Source organism: Grus americana, chromosome 2 (genome assembly GCF_028858705.1).
Source record: "Grus americana isolate bGruAme1 chromosome 2, bGruAme1.mat, whole genome shotgun sequence".
In the NCBI taxonomy this organism is placed as follows: domain Eukaryota; kingdom Metazoa; phylum Chordata; class Aves; order Gruiformes; family Gruidae; genus Grus; species Grus americana.
Genome location: NC_072853.1, coordinates 142,796,299 through 142,818,608, shown reverse-complemented (window position 1 = coordinate 142,818,608; position 22,310 = coordinate 142,796,299). Strand labels below are relative to the sequence as shown.

At 40.8% G+C, this 22,310-nt stretch overlaps 1 protein-coding gene across 5 annotated transcripts in view; it reads right to left on the bottom strand.

Moving 5' to 3' along the window:
* Positions 1-22,310, bottom strand: part of CALCR (calcitonin receptor) — a 167,739-nt gene that overhangs the window by 48,298 nt on the left and 97,131 nt on the right. For all 5 annotated transcript variants that reach the window (XM_054818261.1, XM_054818264.1, XM_054818260.1 and 2 more), the window contains 3 exons: positions 14,639-14,792; positions 11,174-11,284; positions 2,682-2,794 (listed from right to left, as the gene is read on the bottom strand). In XM_054818261.1, coding sequence (XP_054674236.1) covers positions 2,682-2,794; positions 11,174-11,284; positions 14,639-14,792 — 378 coding nt within the window. The remainder of the gene's footprint in view (positions 1-2,681; positions 2,795-11,173; positions 11,285-14,638; positions 14,793-22,310) is intronic.

The following is a 22,310-nucleotide window of genomic DNA, read 5'->3' as shown; positions in this document are numbered from 1 at the left end:
CCTTAGTTCCTCTGCTGGGTTTATTTTGTTTTCAGCTTCACCTCATTCATTTTTCTTTTGTTATGCATGAGCAATTTTCCTTTGTTCAATGATTAGATAAATTGCTTTCTGTAGCCCTAAGTTTTGCCACCCACATTTTTTTGGTGTTTCCAAGTAATTTTAAACTTTCATTTGAAAACAAATATGAATACAATTCAGAAAACAAAGCCTTTCCACTTAGCAAAGGTGCACATCTTCATATCTAATCTCTTCTTCAGTAATTTTACAACTTTGGAATCAGCTCCTGCTTTCATTAACCTAAGCAGTGGTGGCCTGCTTCAGATTTAAACAAAAGTCACATTTACACCATCCTGACCATATAGAACAGACATGATGAGTGTAAATATCATTCACCAAGTTATGGAAATCTATGTATATTTACTGCAATACCCTAGGTCGCCTAGTTTTCCTCCACAAAGACTAACCACAACATTGCTAGTGAGCGCAAATGCTTGACAGCTTGTTCTGAGAGCACCAGCAACCCCAGTGAGGAAAGACCAGAGTGCAGAGATGAGACAACTTTCTGAATACACAGTAGTGGCAGAGGTTTTTACCTGTGTGCATGCGACATTTCTTCCACTCCATACTAAGTGGTTGCTATGGTTTTTCATGATATTAGATTGACAGAATTTTTAAGCCTGAATTTAATTTACAGATGAACTGTTCAAAAATGTGTTGTTTTGCTGCCTGTCCTGCATACAACCCTTACCCTGAAACAGGTATAAGTAGGAAAGGCTTCCAGATAGCTACATGCAAGTCTATGTTCACCCCAGAGGTTATTCAAACTATCTACCTTTTAGCATACAACTGCTAAATCAGTTTAATTGTGTATCTCAGTCTCAGCAATAGCATTTTTGATTACTCCATGCAAACTTACTATGGTAACTACTCAAAAAAGCTTTCCAAATATAACAACGAAGACAGATCAAAATGGACTGAACCATCAGCTAACAAAGCATATGGTCTACCACCTCATTTTTAAGAACCGGCTGCAATATTTTTTTTTCAAGTGACCTGTCTCAAAAGTATAGCATGTTGGTATTTCCATTTAACTTGAAACAAATAATGAACTATTTTATTAATTTCTGCACTCCTTGAACTGTCAGTCTGTCACATCCCTACTGACATATAGGACTTAAAACATGCTGACTCACCAAATTTTTAGCTTATGCAGATTTTGTCATCCTGGGCTTAGAAAACTTGTAAAAGAAACAAATGTTCATTTTTGTTCCCCTAGAATTCTTCACTTAAGGAAAGAGAATTCTCTTATAGGAATACCTCCTACTCAGTTAATTATATTAAATGTAGGTATATGGAAATAGTCTACAAATGAAGCATACTCCTGTTTTTGAAGACCTGGATTGAAGGTCATACACTAACTTGGCATTTCGGTAAAGACAGATTCTTTCTGCATTTTCCATCTTTTTTTGTTTCAGAAGAATCTTGATGTATGTATAATTTTCCTTTGTGTTCTATCTGCACTTTGCTTGAATGATGTTCAAAATTGTTCTTCTGGAAGGCACGGATAATAGGTAACAGAACTACATTTTTTGCCTCCCTACATGGGCCAACATCTGGAAAAATTGTATTTTTATGGTGCTTCCATTTAATGCCTCTGTGAGCTCAGATTGTTACTATTATTCTCTCTTTGTCACATAGGTGAGCCGCATTTTACCATGATGGTTCCTCATGCTGCAAAAACTTTTAGAATTAACCTCCCTCCTAGTCCAGTAGACTTTTCCAAGGCCCTTTAGTCTGGATCATTACTAAATATAACCACATACTGCTTTTTGGCTGCATAAAAAAAGATCCTCCAACACAAATCCCAAATCAAATCACTTTTTGACTCTTTTCCTTCAGCAATTCCAAATAGTCACAAATTATTCTGTCACAAATCTGTAAGCAGATTTTCCTGGAGCTCCACTCACATTTGAGAAATATGTTTATTTTCATGAGCTTCCCTAATTTTTTTTTAAGCTTTTCTCAGATTTCTCTCTCCTTGTTTCTTTCTCTTGGTACTTTTATATTTAGTTCTCCTCTTTCAGCTTAGCAACTTCATTCTGGAAATATTCATGCAAGTGCTTAATTCATTATTGTAAATAGTCTCAATGACTTCAGTCAAACTGTTAAAAGTTAAATGTGTTCAGGCTTGTAGGGTTTTCTGGATTAATGGTACCTTCATAAATATTTATTTTCAAAGGGAGTGAGTACAGGGTGATATTCTTTGCGTAAGAAAAATAATTTTAACTTACGTTAATATTTCTAACCCTGTAGAGAAGACATCAGCAGCTTGGAAGATACTTGTTACAGAAAGCAAAATTGAAATTCTAAAGGATCATTTTATAACTGTTGGACAATCAGGGAAAATCATAGGAATTAAAAAATGCATTTGAAAAATACTGCAAAACTTGTCACATGAATTGCTACTAAATTATCCACCCTGTAGCAAACCTATATTTAGGTTTAAGCACTCATCAAATAATTTTAATAAGCTAAAATCACGAGGACAATGCTGTCAAATTCTTGTGCAATAAATAAAGCTAAAAGATAAGGACTATTCTGACCTCTCTCATATGTGTCTTACTGATAGCCCAGCCAAAAAGCATTCCCAAACAATCGCTGCCATTTTAACTGTAGCATACCTTCAATTTTTCAGAGGTGAAAGAGTTGCACAGGGTATAGTTGGACCAAGTTCGGTTGCTCTCAGGATGGCGGAACCAGTTTCCAGTTTCATCGCAATATTTTGAAGCCCTCTCTGATGATAAATTGCAACAGTAGTTATTTTAGCATATGCATATTACACATTTAAAAATCCATAAAAAACAATTTCTATGTTTGGAACTAAAATGCCTGTTTAACAAAATCCAAAGGATTTTCAACTTGTGCAATTAATATACATTTGTCTGGTTTGTTGTTGGTTTTTTTTTTCTCCTCAGAGCTTTATCTGATGGTATACTTGTCATTTATCTGTCCCCTTTTGTCTTGGATGAATGCAGAAAACTATATTTACCCAGCCTTCATGCAGGTGCAATTATTTATGTGATAAAAATTCATTTAAAAAGGCTGTTGAAAGCTGTTTATGGAAAGTACATTAGGCCCTGACGCTGAGCCTGACGGAAGTGTGCAAGGGCAGTCACACACAGTGGTGTCTGCATGTCATTAGTTCTCGTCCCAACCTGCAGTATGGAGGTTGGAAAACAGATGTGCCCACTGGCTAGCACAGTAATCTAATTTTTTGGTTTCAAACCTGAGACTCGCCAGGACACGCTGGTATCCATACACAGACGCTAGCGGACCGAATCTTGCCGCAGAGTTTCATGCTTTGAGGGAAATAATTGGTTAAAAATACTGTGAGGAGAAAGGGCAGCAAGCAGTGTATGAACTGGAGCCTGGCTGCTGGCGATGGTGACAGCCCCAACGCCAGCCATGAGCTTCTGCAGAGGGGTGGAAGAGTCCTGCCCAGCCTCTGCGCCAGCTAAATCCTGCCAGGGGTGAGCAGGAGCACCGCTTGCTTTCCTCTGAGGCCGCAAAGCACGCAGGCCCCAGCAGAAGCAGCCTCACAAACATTTTGGCGCAGGTCCCAAGTGTCCAGTTTAATTTAAAATGGCTGCAGAGTTCTCTGTTTAAATAATCTGATGTGTGTTTGGCCTCTCCACGTGCGTCTCTGGTGCTGGTTTCTGTGCCGCAGGTGGCTCTGGCATCCCTCCCAAAAGCCCTGCCGTGCGGATTGCTCTCCAGGCTCGTGCTCCTACGCACACGTCCTTTTACCGTGGCGGGGAGACGCCTGGCGCTTCAGCACCGTCCAGCTCTGAGGGACGCCTGCAGCCACAGATGCGTCCTCCCGGCCACGCTCACATTTCTGCCTGGGAAACCCTGGTCGCTGAGGCGCAGGCAGTCACTCCTCATCACCTGTCAATTTTTGGACCAGTTCCTTCGGCCTCCCCTCAAGCATTAGCCACACGGCAGTCACTGGAAAGCTTGCCCGAGTAACAAAGGCAGGATAAGATCAGAAGCTTAAATTATTTGATGTTTTCTTAGGTAGTGACACAGCTGCTTATTAATGAAAAACACAATATTTCAAGTCTGACTTTTTAGATACTCCAAAAAGTCTATCTTGATTTCCTTTTGCCTATTCTAGCTTTATAATTTTATTGGCTTTACACATTGATTATCAGCATTTCCAATCAATACACTTTTACAGAGACAATTACCATTTGAACATACAGATTTTCATTTTTTGTGTTCAACATTTGGATTTATTTTTCTTAATCAGGTCCGATGATTAATGATTTCTTCCATATACCCTAAGGAAAGCAATCGATCATACCGGCAAGGTAAGGACTGCACAGACTGAGCTATCTTCCTTTGACCAGAAATACACTTTATATGTGCCATTGCCAAAAAAAAAAAAAAAAAAAAAAGACAGTCCTCCAGAACACAGCATACTTTCAAAATTACTGTGAGTTTCAAATCATTGGTTTTGGGGACTTGCTGAAAATCAATACGTGCATCAACAACACCAAGAGGAACAGTACGTGTTATCTCAGCCTTCCATCACTGCAGCTCGGAGATAATCTCAGACTGCCTGTGTAGCAATGTTCCCATCGTACTCATTGCCAGATATTATCTAAAGCTGGAAAAAGTTTTCAGTCATAGATAAAAGATTAATGGTTATGCTACCACGGTACACAGTGTACAAACATCGTACCTACTATCCCATGCACTCTGCAAAGTACATGCTTTTGTTAATATGCTCTGGAGTATAATGGTCATATCATCTATCATCCCTGTACTTTAGCGCCTAGGTAGGCACTCTGCCGAAGTTTAACGTGGCCTCTGTAAGTTAGAGACAAACCTGTTGCCTCATACTGTTCCTTGAAGCCAGACACACACAACTGATCCTAGTTTGGAAGCGGCCATGGCCCACAGATTTCTTGCCGTGACATTGTCAGAATATGGGACTGGGGGATAAGCTTCCCTTCTGTCCACCCCAGTGGCTCAAACAGGTCAAATATTTCTTCTAAATCTATGATTTTATACAGAAATAAAGCTGTGAGTCTGTAACCCAACCGCTGTTCTACTGCAAGTTATTCTACAGTGGCCGAGTAGCAGGTGTGGGATTATGAACCTGGGCACGTGTTGGTTTTTATGCTAACCAGAAGACTCTAGTAAACTCTGTTTAAGGATGGGTAAGGCAACGCTAGCAAGGCAAAATGGAAGTGTGGGCTTTAAGATTATTCAAACACTATGTAAAATCTAATTTTTTAGGCTCTGTCTGCACCCTGTCAGCTTCGATAGGGCACGGCTAGGGCATCACACTATCCAGAGTGGAGGAACAGTGACATTGCGTGGGATTCATCTCAGCTGACTTTAGCAACCTTAAAGTTATGCAATTGCTAGGCAGCTGTGCAGGCTGTCTGTAGTTAGCTTAGACAGACACTTGAAGAGCTATCTGGGAAAAATGGATGAGAGAAATCTTATCCACAAAGACAGTTTCATGGGAGTAGTGAAGTGTCTGACAAGATGAACCAGAAGTAAGTTTTGCATGTGGTATTGTTTGTGCTACCAATCATATTTTCATAAAAACAACTCAATCATTTATATGTAACAAATATCTTAACCCAATAACTCTGAAATGAACATGATAGCTCTATCAATCAGGTTTTTTACAATTAGACCAACTCTATAGCTAGCACATGTTAAAAGAATCAACACCATTTTTTATTTATTGTTGAGTTATAAGCTGGAAGTAGAAACAAGTTTTCCTCTATTGCAGTGCATGCTCAGCACATACCAGACATTGGATTCTTTGCCATCATTTGGATAGACCTGTGTAGTGCTTAGTTTTGCAGATGAGGGAACAGCTGATGTAGCATATTTGATTTACTTGCATCCTCAGTAAAATATTCTAGAAGAAAATTTTTCAAAAATAAAAAAATCATCTGATATGATACAATGGAGACCCTAGAAAACTTCAATTCCAGTATCCTAATCAGTGAAGAATTATTACTATCATCAGCATGCCTCAGTCAGCAGAACTGGAATCTGTATAATGGAGTCATATTGTGAACTGTGGGGATAAGAACTGATTTTTCAAATACAGCTGTCAAGCTCAATAAGAAGCAGGACAGAAATACACAGAATGGTAGGGGGAAAAGAAGCAGCTGAACAGAATTCAGACTTGTTTTATTTATCACTGTCTAAATGATATCACTTCAAGACAGGAAAATAAGACCAGCAGAAATCCAGAGCTGGCTTTTTTAGCCAGAGTCAGGAAATTTGCATTTTGTGGCAGCGAGAGAAGGGCTCTCCCAGGCCGCGCCCTCCCTGCGCTGCTCGGGCTGCTCCAGCAGGTCCCTGGGGCTCCTGGCCACCAAGGATGCTGCTCTGTGCTCTCTGCGAGCGCAGGCACAGTGCCGGGTGGGAAGGAGCACATGATGGGCTGGGTGTGCAGGAGGGGAGACCATGGTTCGGAAGGCGCTTGAATTAGGGAATGCCTGAGGAAGTGGCCTCCCTGCCTGCCAGGAGCCAGGGGGCTGGAAGGAGCTGCTGCTGCTGCTGTGACCCAGGAGATCTCTCTCTCTCTCTCTGGTTTGTGGAAGGCCGTGATTCCTCATCTGCAACGACTGCTCTTGTCAGCTCAGCAACCCACTGAGCTGAACACTTTGTGCATTTTGCCAGCTGTGAGAAGGCCAGGCTTTCTCCCTGCTGGGGTGGCCACTGCTTTTAACCACTGTTCTTTGCCAAAGTGAAACAAAAAGGTATGGCTGCCACAGCACAACTTGGACATTCAGCTCCATTGCTCTGTGACTGCACCAAATTAATCCTGACCAAACGCACCGTGCAGGGAGAGTGAGGTGGGTAATAAAACACTCCCCTGCCACAAACCCAACAGCCCGTGCATGGCACAGGGCAATGCTGTGCTCCTCCTGCTGCCCCCAGTGCATCTGCCTTGCTAGGAGGCAATTACATCCACAATATATTTCCCTTTTTTTTTGTTAGCAAGAATATTGCCAGCATGAAGTACATACTACGTTCCTATCAAATTCAATTCCTAGCAATTTGAGCATGGCCCAGAACCATTTCGAAGGGATTACACCAAAGATTAACCTGGATAAAATATGAATATGAAATACAATTCAAGAGAAACCGTGCATGTTGCCTGAATAGGGGAGTGTGAAACAGCCCCACTCAGAGCTTCACAGCCAGCAGTGGATGAGACAATGAATTTCCTGCTGTCACTGGCGTTAAAGAAGTAGGTCTTGGTATGTTTTCCAGACAAATTGATTTGTTTTTATGCATTATCACATTGCATGTGATGGTCATTGTGACAAAGAGATTGCTACAGGAGGCAACAGTTGTTTATTGAAAAGGACAAAGTTGTCACAGCATGTAGAGAGGGGTTTCTGTTTGTTAGCTTTAAGGTACTGATTTTCTTTCACAGGGTAGAGCTTCCTCACGTGGGGAAAGAAGTGTGGGAAGCCCTTGCTAACTGAACAGACTGGATTATCACAGTCATTCTTTCTTCTTTGAGAACACAGATTTCTGTCCAGTAAGAACTGATTTAAGTTCAGTGACCCCACCTGGAGTACTGCATCCAGCTCTGGGGGCCCCGGTACAAGAAAGACATGGAGCTGTTGGAGCGAGTCCAGAGGAGGGCCACGAAGCTGATCAGAGGGCTGGAGCACCTCTCCTATGAGGACAGGCTGAGAGAGTTGGGATTGTTCAGCCTGGAGAAAAGAAGGCTCCAGGGAGATCTAATTGCGGCTTACCAGTACCTGAAGGGACCTACAGGAAAGACGGTGAGGGACTGTTTATGAGGGATTGTAGTGACAGGACAAGGGGTAATGGGTTCAAGCTGAAGGAGGGTCGATTTAGATTAGATGTTAGCAAGAAATTCTTTACTGTGAGGGTGGTGAGGCACTGGAACAGGTTGCCCAGAGAAGCTGTGGATGCCCCCTCCCTGGAAGTGTTTAAGACCAGGTTGGATGAGGCTTTGGGCAACCTGGTCTAGTGGAGGGTGTCCTTGCCCATGGCAGGGGGGTTGGAACTAGATGATATTTGAGGTCCCTTCCAACCCAAACCATTCTATGATTCTGTGATTCTATGATTTTATTCTGGGACTCAAAGATATACATGGCCTCAAATGAAAGTAACTTAGCCATCAGTGAGCTGATACACGGTGGTTCTGCAGATCTCAGTGCAGCCCAAAGCAGCACAGCATGAAATACTTGTTTCAGAAGTCCAAGGGGTTACTTGCATGCCTGAAATATATGTTGACGTGGTTTGATATCACAGAAACTTAGTGGGAAAGAAATCTGACAGGCACTGCAGTTTTCATCTTGTTAAATCATCGTTCTTTAGGATGAATTTTCTGTTTCTCAGCAGAAAATCTAGCTGTATTTTGTTTAACCAGGTAAGTTACCAAAGGAAATAATGACTTGTGACACAAAACCTGACAGACTTCTCAGGACAGCTGAACCAGTGCTTTTGGCCACCTCTAAGTGGCAGCCACTTCCATTAGCAGTTGAAAGACTTCTAGTCATGCCCACGATTTCGTATCTCCCTCCTACTTTATTAAGTCCTGGTGTGACAATCAGCCACCTGTGAAGCAAAGGCTGGCTACCCGCTGGTTTGATGTCACAGCTGTAATACATGCTGGGGAAATCAACAGCTACTCTAGGAAAGGGCTCTGGCTCAACCAGGAGATGCTGAGCATCTGCTGAGCCCGGGAAACAGCGTTGACTGACCAGGATGCAGGCAAAGAGGCTGACAGAGGTGCTGACAAGAAGAAAGATGTGCCGGGGAAAATACTGAGTCCAGGAGATCACAGGTATTGTTCCTAAGCAGGACAGCAGAGAGAACAGTAGGAAATTAATTACTGCAGGAGGCTCTTCCCCCTATGGCTGTGTACACAGAACAGGAATACAAAAAAATTCCCAAATCTGCAAGTTTTAAAGCATGGCAGAAAGAGTAACAGCAGTACACACACGATGTGGGCCACACTCTGCAGCATGCATCTGTACATTAAGGAGTAATTTGCAATCAGCCGTAGGAGTCACAGACCTTGGCATTAATAAGCATTAGTAAGTGGAGCGAGGTGCTTCTCCATGGACAGCTTCAAGTGTTACTCTGAAGTGTGCTGTTGTAACGGAGCAATTAGTTCAGAACAAGTCACTGGAGACAAGTGGACAAGTGGAAAAGCTGGGAATAGGTGGCTTGGGAGCAAGCAGGAGAGTGGCTCTGTAATAAACCCCATGCACTGAGGGATGAAGACCTCGAGTCATGGGGAGACTTCTGTGATCTCAGGGCTGCCCAACACCACCTTTCGCAAGTATAAGCTGAACAGCACATGGAGTATACATAAAGCAGGACTGATAGTACCAGTTTTGGGGGTTTTTTTTAATGAAAACCATGGAAGCAAGGAAAGCAGAAGCCTTGTAGTAAATTGTCTTATTCATCAAAGGGGTGTTGCAAGTGGAAGGTACAGACCCCATCCAAGAGGCATCTCTGACATGCGTGTAAGAAAAGTCTTGTGCAACCTCAGGATCCAGAGCCTCAAGCTCTCTCCTGACCACGAGCACTTCCGTCTGGGGACTGAACCAAGTTTGGCCAATTCTTTTAAACTGCTCTTTTGGCATCTTTTGTGCAAATAGCCTAATGGTTGAAGCACTTGTCCACAGAGAGGGAGACCTAGGTCAAAGGCACCCCTCCAGTTGAGGGTCTCAGCTCCTCAGCCCATCTACCCCCAGGTGCTCCAATGATTAGCCATGAGCGTGGCCCTGCTGCAAGACTCCTCCTTAAAAACTATGACACTGTACAGAAAATAGGTCAAGACTAAGTGTGTCTGAGAGCAAAAAAAGGTCACAAAAGACAAAACTTTGTGATTCAGTGCCCGTTGTGTATCTCAGGGATGAAAGCTGCTGTAAAGATTTGTGGGGTGGGTCTCAGAGTACTCCCACAAGAGGTGGACAGTCACACAGCCACACAAGCTCACTTTCAAGGCACACAAATCCTTCACTCTGTCCTGTCCTACTTCCACTGGTAAGGGGGAGGTTCCTCCACACAAGTTTGGATGCAAGTTTGAATCCCCTCAGACTGGGGCTGATACTGGAAGTTTCCCACTTGCTGGATGAATTCTCTAATCATGGATAGCTTGATTTATAAAGAACAGAAATATTGATCAACCTGGCTGCTACTGCAAATGGGATTCAGTAAAATGTATACTGGGTCTGATCCAGCCTGCAAACTCCTCTGTTTCTAAATAGGCAACAAGCTCAGTAGAACCAATAGTTTTAGCTAATGGTACTGGGTAATTAATTCATAGCGATGCAATAGTCCATTTCCTTACTTTTCAGTTGGGCACACACATTTTGGTTTAACCTTGTTGAAAATTTTTAGATTTATATATCCTCCCCTGCAAATGTTTAGTTTCATAGTTTTTTACTGCAATGGGTACACTGTGTCTATGCTGGATTTAGCACACTGTGGCATCAAGCACCACCTATGAGCAGCATGTCCTGAGCGTGGAACACACAACTGTGTCTTTCTTTGAACAATACTCTGTGGAATTTTACTTGCGTCTCATATTTGCTCATATCAATCTGTCCTTGATTTTTCCCTTCATTTGTCATTTTAAACGTTCTTGAGTTACTTCTCAGTCTGCACGGCTGCTAGTATTTGTATGAAGAATTCAATGAACAGTTGAAACTTGGAGACTGGAAGAACAGTATTTCTGCTCATCTTCCATAAAACGGTATTTTCCAATAAAAACTGAATGAAGAACAAGGTGATACATATTTCATGAACATAAGCATTTCCTCTTTATTATAAAAACTGAGAATGAGACTTTAAAAATGTTTTGATATTATAACTAAGTAGTTAATATTTTCATAAACTAGGTTCCATAAATCCACAAGGTATATTTACAAAAATATAAATGCATATACAATATTTTAAAAATAAAAATATATAAATTAGGCAACCCAAAAGCTTCATGTATTTTACTTTCAGCCAAACTCTCTGAGATTTCACAATGCTGCAAAAATGGCACTGAAAACATGTTCCCACTCAATGGCACAAATGTTTCAAAGACATCCTTCAAAAGATAAGATGATAAAAAGAAATACCGTACCAGTTGGATCAAAGTCTGGGAAATAATCCGGACAATTCTGAGCAGTGACTCTTCCAGCAGGTGTGTCATCCCAGCACAACCAGCCATCCCAGGTTCGGTTGCAGAACAGACCTGGACATTTAAGAGGAATGCAGTAGTTAATTCAGCACACAGTCACTCCTGAACCTGTTCCATTCTAGCCTCCCAAGGAATATTGCCGTCTGCAGACAATCGTGTTTTCTTTTTTCAATAAACCTCCTTGTTATTGCTGTACTTTGAGTGGCATTCAGGTACTACAAGGTACGTGGTTTTGCTGACCTGGTGTTAGTGGTGTTAATTTTACTGGAAAATATGGTTTTAGGCCTACTGAACTGAACTTTGAACGTAGGGTCTATTCCCACAAATTCTTTGTCTTGATCCTCCTTCCATCTTTGGCCGTAAATGTGTACACTAGTGCTAAGGGGGGGCCTCAGTTATCCAAAGACCTTACAGACACCCACTTTTTATTTCACCTTCTGCCATTTAGCAGATCTGAAAGTTTGCAGAGACAGGTCCCTGTAAGGTTGCTGCATTGCTCAGCACTAGAGATCAGTCAGGTAACTACCGATGCAGTGAAGCAAGGTGCAAGACTGATCTGTAGCAGGCGAACTCTGCCTCCCGACGTTGTCTGGGTAGGCATGCTGTGATCCTGTCCTCATCACACCCTTCTGGGAAGGTAGCACTGTCGAGGCTGTGTCCTCCACAAGGACTGTTCCCAGTCCCAGAAATGATGGCCATACCAGGGAGCCAGAATACAGCTCATTCTTGATTCCCGTTTTACAGAGATGTTACCTACTGTGGTCCACAGAAACTGCGCTATAAGACTAATGCATTCGGGTAATGCATTAAAAAAGAACCCTATACTTCTTAGTTATTGTCCATGTAAAATCAGTTTGTGTTAGGGAAAAGGTATTTATCATCAAGACTATCAGGTTAAAGGGAAATATAATGAGAAGATACACCTTGCCTTTTTTGCTCTGGTCCCAAGAGACTTTCAGAATTGCTGCTATGACCATGTAGTTTGTTTTTGAAAGAATCATATGGAACCATTGAAAGTTAATAAAATATGGACAGCTAATTGCTTCTGGTGCTTTTGAAATTACCCACAGATAAGCTTTCCCTCTGAAGCAAGAAAGCTGTAGAAAGACATCTGAATTGTTCAAATTTGCACCAATAACTGTTTTTAAGTCAAAATAGTTGTGGATTAAAAATTGAAAGCTTTCCAAATTAATTTTTTCCAGATATAGCAAAAGAGATGTTTTTATGAACACTTTTGCTTCATTAGCTAAGATTTTATGCACATATATTTTTCCATTGTCAAGTTAAATATGCTAATGTTACTTGTTGACTTAATTAACCAACCATCATATCAGCAGTTTGTTCTCTTTCCTTCAGGCATTCTCATGTTCTTCTCTAGCTCTGAGATGTATCTGAAAGACTTTTAGGAATCATTTTTTAATATCAAAGAAAAAGAAGAGTAGAAAATGTTTGCAGCTTGAATTTCTATCTATCTGAAAGACACTACAGCATGGGGTTGGTAGGAATTTCTAGCTTTAAATCTTTTGCCTTGCCTGGTAAAGAAAAAAAACCACAACTAATTTTGATCTACACATTGTGGAATGTGTCTTTCAAGGTAAGTAACAGGATATATATGCATGCATACATCCATAAATATGTATATGTATACACACACATATATACAGACACATACATATATGTTTTACACACATACATATACATATTCTTTAAGTGCTGCAGGAATTAAAACAGTATAAGTAATAAAACAGAAGAGTTGAACAACATATTGTTGTATCACTGGCTAAAAATATTACATTTTTGGACGGACAGGGAGTGCAGGAGCGCTGCGCTGTCCTGGAGGGATGATGAGATGTTCCCATGTGCCTGAGCTCCGCATTTGTTATTTCTTTGGGATTTAAGATTTAATTCTACCTTGAAATGTGCAGGGTAAGTGTGTGTACATGGTCCGTTATTTTGGCTCTGCGACACATGGCCACAGCTCACCTGTACTACATCATCTCTCTGGCTCCTGAGCGTGAGGTACTATGCAGTTCTCTGCAGTTTGCTGTCATCAGCTTTGAGACCCAGGATTATGAAGGATTTAAGCTATCTTTGTGCCAGTCTCAAATGAGCTACATCAGGGACTGCAGAGATGCCAGGGAAAAATTAGACACATCTCAGCTGGCTCTGTAAAGTTGTACCAGACACTGGGCTTTCCTTGGATCTCCACAAGTGTTTGTGCTGAAAATGTGTGCCCATTATACACCTTCAGCCCATGTGCTGGGCTTCTCCTCTCAGGAGACACCCTTACGGTTATCATTCAAATTAAGGGAATTTCCCATTTGATCCCATCCTCCCTTTCAAATTTGCAGTTAAGAGACTTAGACCCTTGTTCCCTTCCAATCCTTTATGAAATGTAAATAAATGTTAGAGGGCTGGTGAGGATCCTGTAATTCAGTCGAAAATGCAACTTCAGTAGTGTTGGCATCATTCCTTAGTTGCCCCTTACCTTAATTCCAAAACATTTCTGCATAAAGACCAAGTATCTTAACATCTAATTATTCTTTGAGTCTTACAGAGTCCAGTAAAATCTTTGTGGTAAAGAGTTGTGGAAATGTCTTTGTTCTTGTATTACAAAAATTCCCACATTATCTCCACCCCATTTATTAGTTTGTGTTTTTTAAATCATGATTTTTTAATATATTTTCTCTTTAAACTATGTCCTCAGTATCTCTGTTCTTTACTTGCATAAATCCCCACAATGCCTACAATACTTTTTCTCTAGCCTGCTCACAACTTCTTCCATATTTTCTGTGAGAAACAGTGACCAGAACACTCAGTCCCAAACAGAAATCCTTCTTCATTCATACCATGCCATTGTAGCACCACTATTATTTGTCATTTCATTTTTATTAATCTTAATATGTGCCTTGTATTCAGTAAAGATGTGCCCTCAGTGCTTTATAAACCTCTTTTTTCTAGTTTTACTGCTAAATATAGAACACCTGGAACATCTGTGTTGGTACAGAGCATGGCAGCTACCAGTCAATACACGAATGACAAAAATAAAACAGTGGGCAAAGCAAACAGAACAACATTTGTATTTAAGAGATCACCATTCACCATCAGATCTTTATGTGAGTTTGCTGAAAGGGTCTGGAAAATGCCATTCCCTAAGCAAGAACAAGGGATATTCAAGCAGCAAAGCAATGAGCCAGAAACGCAGATGACAGAGGTACCGTCTGCATGGGGAGGAAGAAAAAGCTGTTCATTCCCTGGGCTCATTCCAGGCTTTTTTCTTGCTTTGCACTTAAGTCTTCCGGCACCTCAAGGACGACTATGGGTTAGTATACAGAAGAAAATGTTTCTATATAGTGATATGAGCGAGCGTGGCAATATACAACCAGATTTTTTAAAAATCTTTTTTACCTTTTTTCTTATATGGAGGAGCTCTGTTCATCCTCTCATAGCATTTGAACTGTGAATCTATTATCTTCTGTCGTATGACTGAGTTTTCAGTTACTACAGGCTCTAATGTAGGATCAGTATAATTTACAGTAGAAGAAAGACTTGGAATCATTCTCTGTACAGAAAGGAAAAACTGTTAGTACAAGTGAATAAACCAGGAGGATAAAATAAAAAAGTGAGGATCAGCAATCTCTATTATGCATTCTTCAAAGGCCTTTTATTTGCACATATGTTTAGCATTATGATGGGTCTTATACTGCTTGCAAAGTAAATGCTGAATTTTTACAAGTTTACCTCACTATAAACTCAGGATTTTAACCAAGCCCTTTTTCTTGGCTCAGGAGAGGACCATGAAATACTTGATAAAGTCTTTGAAATCTTTTCATGTATCTTAGTGATCTGCAAAAAAAATTTTGTATCTGCCCAAAGTTACACCCACGTATTTCCGCTCACTTGTGCAAATTTCTCTCCAGGCTGCCCAGACAAAACACCTCAGTGCCACAGTCTCAGAACTGATTATTTCATGATTTATGCCACCTGCTTTGAGCTCCTTCAACTGTTAAGGTCCTAGAAACACAGGGCAGAGAGTTTAAACCTCACTACCTGGCCTTAGCTCCTAGAGAAGCACCTAAGCAAAGTGACCCGAAATTTGAGAGTCTGAATAACAAAATCCTCTTTGATCAAGTGGCATCTTCTGACTTCTCCCACTCTGAGCTGCCTGAAAGGCAAAGGGAAGGACCATTGCCTCTTAGGTAGAGAGGTCAGCTATCTTTCCATCCATCCATCCATCCATCCATCCATCCATCCGTTGCACAGCCCAGGTCTGTGAGCCAGGGTGGAAATGAGAGTGTGGAGCTTTAGTTAGTTCTGTTCTGCCTTAATGCTCTATCAGGACACTTCTCTGCATGAAGGTGACAGGAAAGGATTAGTTCCTCTGCTTCTCCAGCAAAAGCAATGCTGCCGTGGCACTTCCCTTGTATGACCCTCTACTTTTTCCCTGTAGTAAACCATACTAAAGCCATCGCAAACACCAACAGAGTCATTTACAGGCTACTTCAAAAATCAGCATTCTCATAAACACACAGACTTGACATTTTTAGCATCAAATACTAGTACACAGATCTTTAAGCAACCATTTGTAGTTGTTCAAACTGAAAATGACAGGTTTGAAAATTCAAATATCAGCTCACTTCTTAAATTGTTGCTTCCCTTTTTCTTATTGCACATCACAAGCAACTGTAGCTCATTAATACATTACTTTCTTTTCCATTGGCACAGCTACAACACCTTGGCAAAATAAAGAGCTAAAGCACAATATGTTTGACTTAGTTGAAAAAAAAAAGGCATTACTTTATCCTGATACTTCGGTGCCAAACCAGGTGATTTTAATCTTTTTATACTCATACACCCAATTATTTTTTTCTAATTTAATCTAATCTCTTTTGATACTAACATTTTCATTTTGAACTGTATATAGATACTCTCTGAAGCCTGGAGGACAGTGAAGGTAGTTTATTTCATTGCACTTAAAATAGGTACTTGAAATAAAATGGGATGAATACGAAGGAAGATATTTTTCTGGCAGATACAATTTATATGTGTATACACACACACACATAGATATACTTGGATAGTGAAGCCATTTGGAACATTTCATCTGGCCATCCAAGTGAAAAATTACACATTTAGAAAGCCAGAACAGGAAATACAGAAGCAAAGCCAAACATATCACAGGTCCCTCGCTTATGAAAAGATTAAAGGAAGTAGCTGGAGTCTACAAGGATCATTTAAAAGCCAAACAAGCAGTGTCCTAAATCCAGCAAGAAGTGCAGGAAAGTGCAGAGAAGGTTCTTTGGACACCCTCAGGTCTGTTTTAGCCCTTCATGACCATGTATCGCCACAGGCTTTGGTCATTCATAGACACTCCATGCTTATTTTTTTTCTTTCTTATTTGGAATAATGCCTCAGTTCCAAGCTGTTTGCATTCAAGAGAGGAATAATGGTATCGTCAAAGAAAGCTAGGGGGGCTTCGGTGTCATCGGCTCTGTCCTCGATGATTTCTCTGTTACTCTGGGCCAGTTTGGGAACACACTCATGTTTTGAAAGCATAACCATCTGATTATGCTTGGAAAACGTCACCAATTTTCCTTGCCCTGAAACAATGCTTTTATTTTATTTTTGTTTTCTTCTAGGAAGGAGATAATCTGTTCTTCACATCTGTTTGACCAAAGAAGATCAAAATCATTTCACACTGACAGAGACCCGAAAGGCTGGTGTTGCTGGCCATAAATAATGTTGCAGTTTCATTTGCTTTATCTGTACAGAATAAAGCACAAACAGACATGAAACAATTGGCAAATGCCAGCTACACAGAGAGAAACTGTAGAAACTGTTCAGTGCTTCGGAATGCCTTTCCCCTATTCTCACTTTTTTTATATCCTCTTTTACACACCATTTATAAAAGGACAGACCATTCCCAGAAGATTGCACAGTATAGAAACATACAGGAATGAATGCTCTATTTACATCTTTTAACTGGTGATATAACAGTTTGTAACTAGGGATGATGATTTTGAGGGGTAAGATACAATTTGGAGACCGAAGACGCCTTACTCTTAAAGGTCAGTTTTATAACTCCCTCCCTGTGAGGGACTAATCCAATTCCTGAAGAAGTCAGCTCTTTTGGGGTAGAGGTTAATGAGAATATTTTAATACTTGGAGGCAGAGAGTACCTGTGGTGGTGGAGAGGATAAATGTCTTGGATTGTGCACAAAATTATTTAAAGTGCTCAACCACGTAAGCAGGAGGACTGCCCATTCTACTGCCTCTGAGCAAGGCAATCATGGCCCAGCTGAAACTGCCAGCAAAATTTCTATTGCCCACATTTGGGCCAGGGATTCACTCAGAGAGATTAAAAATACGGATAAGACTGTGTCACTGAAGCTCAATGGAAATTACTTCATCAGTGAAAATCACTTAATGGCCTACAGTAAATCTAAAGCAAGTTTGGATAAAGACTGGAATAATAAAATTACAGCTGTCTCTTAAATTATCTGATTTTTTTTTTCTTATTACCAAACACAAAGAGTCAGATTTTCAGAGTTAGTTGCACGCAAATCTTTCCAGGCACTTCTGATGTAATAGAATAGCTTGTGTGTGAAATCAAATTAAGGGGTTATACTTAGGTGTGTTACTGGTATTGTTCATCTGTGATACACCCTTTAAATGTATTCTTCCCCTTGACTGCTATTTTTCACTTCAGTTTGCCTAGATTTTAAAAGCTGGCCATGGAAATTTGAACAATATTTTCTTCCACCTTAAAATCAGATGACCATTTCAGCAGACTAATGAAAAATATATTTGGCAGCTTGCTGGAGGTTGAGCAGTCACACCTCTGTTTGCAATGCTGGTGTTTCCTATCGTGATAGGAGAACCACACGTCCACCACCACTCTGGGACTCGGAGCCTAAAGCCGAAGTCAGTTCAGTGGGCTGATGATCCAGCCCTGGGGCTCAGCCAAACAAAACTGTGATGTCAGATATTACTATTTGTTTCAGTCTTCTTGCACTCCTTACCATGGGGGTCAGGAAAGGGCAAAGGGGACAGAAAGAAATCTCTGGGTCATTATTCTTTTATCAGAAGTAGCAGGAGCTTGGGCATGGCTACACGGAGGAGAAAGCTTATTGTGTATCATGCTGATGGAGACGCTGGGGGTGCCCCTCAAATGTCTGTGTGTCCGTGTGTGTGTGTATGTTCTGATGGAATTAATGATTAGGAATCACCTCTGTTACTATGTTTTAATTATTTTAGCTAGGTATTTTAGAAATTAAGTTTTAAACCACAGGTTTTCACCATAAAAAAAGCCAATATTAAATAATTTTCACCTGGTTACTACCTACAATACTGAACAAATTTTGAATCTTCAGAGTCCATTACTGCATGTCAAAAACCCTTCCCATGGATCCATCAATTACTTCAGATGGAAATGTAAGTGATGTTGATACAATAAAGAATGCCTCATTCATTTATAAATATTCTTTATTAAAGAGAAATAAATACTTCACAACTTAATATCAGGATGTGTTCATAGCCTGAAAATGATTGGTATGATTTCTTCAGAAGAAAACTGTTTAAGTGATGTCCTATGCAGCAGTTTAGCAGCCGTACATATGATGTCACTCCTAGAAGTCCAAGTAAATGACGTCATACATACGACCACCAAGCCACCACGTGACAAATGACTGTTATAAGAAAATGAATTATCATTACAAAGAGAAAAAACAGGCTGCTGGGAATGCTGAAGTTCACTTTATACCTAGAATGAATAAAGGAATCTAGAGAAAGCAATTTGGCTTCATTATTAAACTATATCGAAATGAACAAATAGTGCCCCGGTTTCTGTAAGACCGACACCTGCTATTAACCTATGCAAGACTGTGCCCATTTCTGCAACAGAGAATCCAGATAAAGCAAGTATAAAATTCCTTCTTTTTTTTTTTCCCCACAAATTATTGGACATGATGAACAAGCATCCCCAAATATTTTTCTTCCACCATCAAGGAGCTTGAATTACACTAACTGTTGACTACACATAACATTTAGGAAAAGAAGGTATTTGTAGCTTTCTTTGCTTTTGTTTTTTCCCTCCTTCCACTAAATTCAGTAATTTTGCAACATTTATTGTTGAGCTCAGTCAAAATACATTTCAAATTCTGGGTGCTCTAACTGTTTGTTATTGACTCACTTTGAGGGTCACTAAACTGCTGTCCTTCAATGCATCACATCTTTGAGTGAGAGCTCAGCATGATTTAGGCTGGTTGCAGAGCCCCTCCATACCTCAATTACATTTGAAGTACTTTTCGCAGCTGCTAGCATTAGGACAGAGAAGAAAACAACTATGGCGCCTGAGGAAGGTCATTATTGTGTGGTACTCGGTAAATACAACAATAATTTCTTATCCATTACAAAGGTACTAGGAAACAGCAGACAATTTCTTTGGGGAAATACTTTGATGTGACATATTTTACTTAACCACTGAATGTTAAAATTTTCCCATACTCAACTGCTGTTGAAGCAGGATGGAAATTTATCTCACAGTGAGATCCCATACAGCTTACATTGCAGATTTTGGCAGCTGTTTAAACAAGCATGAGACTATCAGCCACAGCAGATGAAGACAAGGCACTTTTATGAAAAGTAATGCACGAATCTTACAGTTCTTTTCCATTGCTGCAGGATTTGCGAGGAAGATTTACTCCCAGAGTAGCCTGATGCAAACTGCGGGCTTAAAGGAAGGCTGTAGAATACGTCATGGATTTTTGCTTGCAGCTCTGATTATCATCTTGCAAGAGGCCTCTTTAAGGCAATCGGCTGCATAGCAACATTCTTATTTTTTTAAAAAGCAAAGATGGAGACAAAAAGTCCTGATCGCCCCTGAAACTGGGGTGAATAGAAAAGAATACGGCATTCCTCTCCCTCTTGGGAAACTGTGAGCAGCTTGAGTCTAAATTTCTCACACTAATTCTCAGCACCTTAAATCATCAGCAGCTTTCTTTCCTGAGTTTTCCTTGTGTAAGAAGAGCTCTGGAACTTGCAAGTTCACTTCCTTACAGCTTGAAGCAACACATAGTTACAGAGGGAAACGCACACTTCAGAACAATGGCTTTGAAAGGCATGGTCTCCGGTGATGAGACCCAGGGGGATTTCATCATCCACAGCTGGGGAAGCACCTGGGCTCCCAGGGTGCCAGACAGCAAGCAAGGCTCTGACAAAGCATGCCAAAGGAGGCTGTGACAGATCTTCAGCAGCTCTTCTGGCCCACCAAAGAGTGGGACCTGCTCTGGACCAGATGCTGGAAGAGCCTCTGCCTAAGCAGGAAAAGGTTTGTGCTTATGATGCCCGCACAGACATGGGTTTTAGAGACTCATGCTGAGAGCCGCTGAGCTGGGCAGTAGCCCAGGGGAGCACGTGGCCGCCCCACCTCACCAGTGCGTATTGCACTCCCGGCTGTGAGGATCTAATGGGTACACCATGAGCGGTGCCCTCATCACGGTGGTAAACGTTTCCACTAATTGGCTCCTGGAGAATTGAACCTACTGCAACTGTGTTCCAAAACACGCCAGTTTGTGCAGTTACTGAAAATGACATTTCAGCTTTCACATAATTAATCTTCCATGTTTTGTGAATGGGAATTATTCGCAAGCCTTTCAAGAGCTGACACAATGTACCAGACTGTGTATAGTTTAGTGACTGAGGCTTGGTAACAATTTGACAGATTTAGACTTAATGAACTTGTTCTCAAAATGAATTTATTTTAAAATACAACCTTGATCTAATGATCCTAATTGAATAATAGTGTGGTCTTCAGCTGCAGCATCCATTCAGTCCTTCCTGAGCACTCTGTGGTTGGCTCAGGATGACAAAATTGGAATATGTGAGAAAAAACTACTCCATCAATCCTCATTTATGTGATAAAATCAAACCACCATCTGCAGACACTAGATGACAACTCTTACTTGACAAAATCAGGTAGAAAACAGAACTCTCTTTTCTCAATGTCCTGCAAAACTCATCAGTCACACAGGAAAGAGACCCCAGATTGTTTCCTCCTCCTAATTCTCTGCAGTTTGATGCCCCTGGACACACTGTGCTGATGCTCCATCCTTCTTGCAGAGAGAAATGTGCACTGAGGAAATGAACTAACTGCTCCAGCGCACAGGAGCTCACGTACTTGAGGAAACAAATCTCAGTCACATTCTGTGGCTCTCAATAATTACCAAAAATAAGACAGTATCAGGAATAAAGTGAACTAAGAAATAATGAATAGTTAAAATTTCAAAGGGAATTAACTTTGAGTTGTAGAGGACTATCTGGTGATGCTGCAAGCATTGTCATTATTCTGCATCCAGCAAAAGAGAAGCCATCGAAGAGGAAGACAATGAGTTAATTTTATTTCTAAATTAGGTTTTGGAGCAACTGGTGCTTTAGGTTTTGTTTGGCAAAGGTAAGTTATTATGGACTTTCACACAGAAAAGTAAAGTGCTATTTATGCTATGCAAAAAAATACTTATGTAAGAGAGATGGTTTCTATTAGAAAGTACTAAAACCACTTGGTGACCTATCTAAAGGCTGGAAACTGTGGGGAGGGGGCAGTCTATGGACACCTTGTAACTAGGGTCTAGGACAAAATATTCAAGGAGAGATATGGGATGAATCTGGCACCTACAGTGGGACAAATTGCATAAACAGAGAACCTGGAGCCCAGCGGAGAAAGTAAGAACCTCAATAGGTTGTGTTGCCTTGCAACAGCTTGCAGTCACCAGCTGGGAGTGCAGGACACAGATGAGAGGATGACAGTAAACCATCAAAGCCATCAAAGAAAGATCTGGAGGATGGTTTGTGGGGTGGGTAGAGAACAGGAATGGGAGATCACCTCTGTGTCACAAATCACTTTGATTATCTCCCCCACTCTCGGACAGTGGCTGACGTGTAAGGCCCAGGGACTCATAGCTCTGGGAACCGAGGCATGATTAAAAGAACCAACAGAATGGGAACAGTCTTTCTGGAAGAGAAAGAAAGACACCCTTCCTTTTTACAGACCACAAATAAAATGTAAAAAATGAATGTTTTCAAC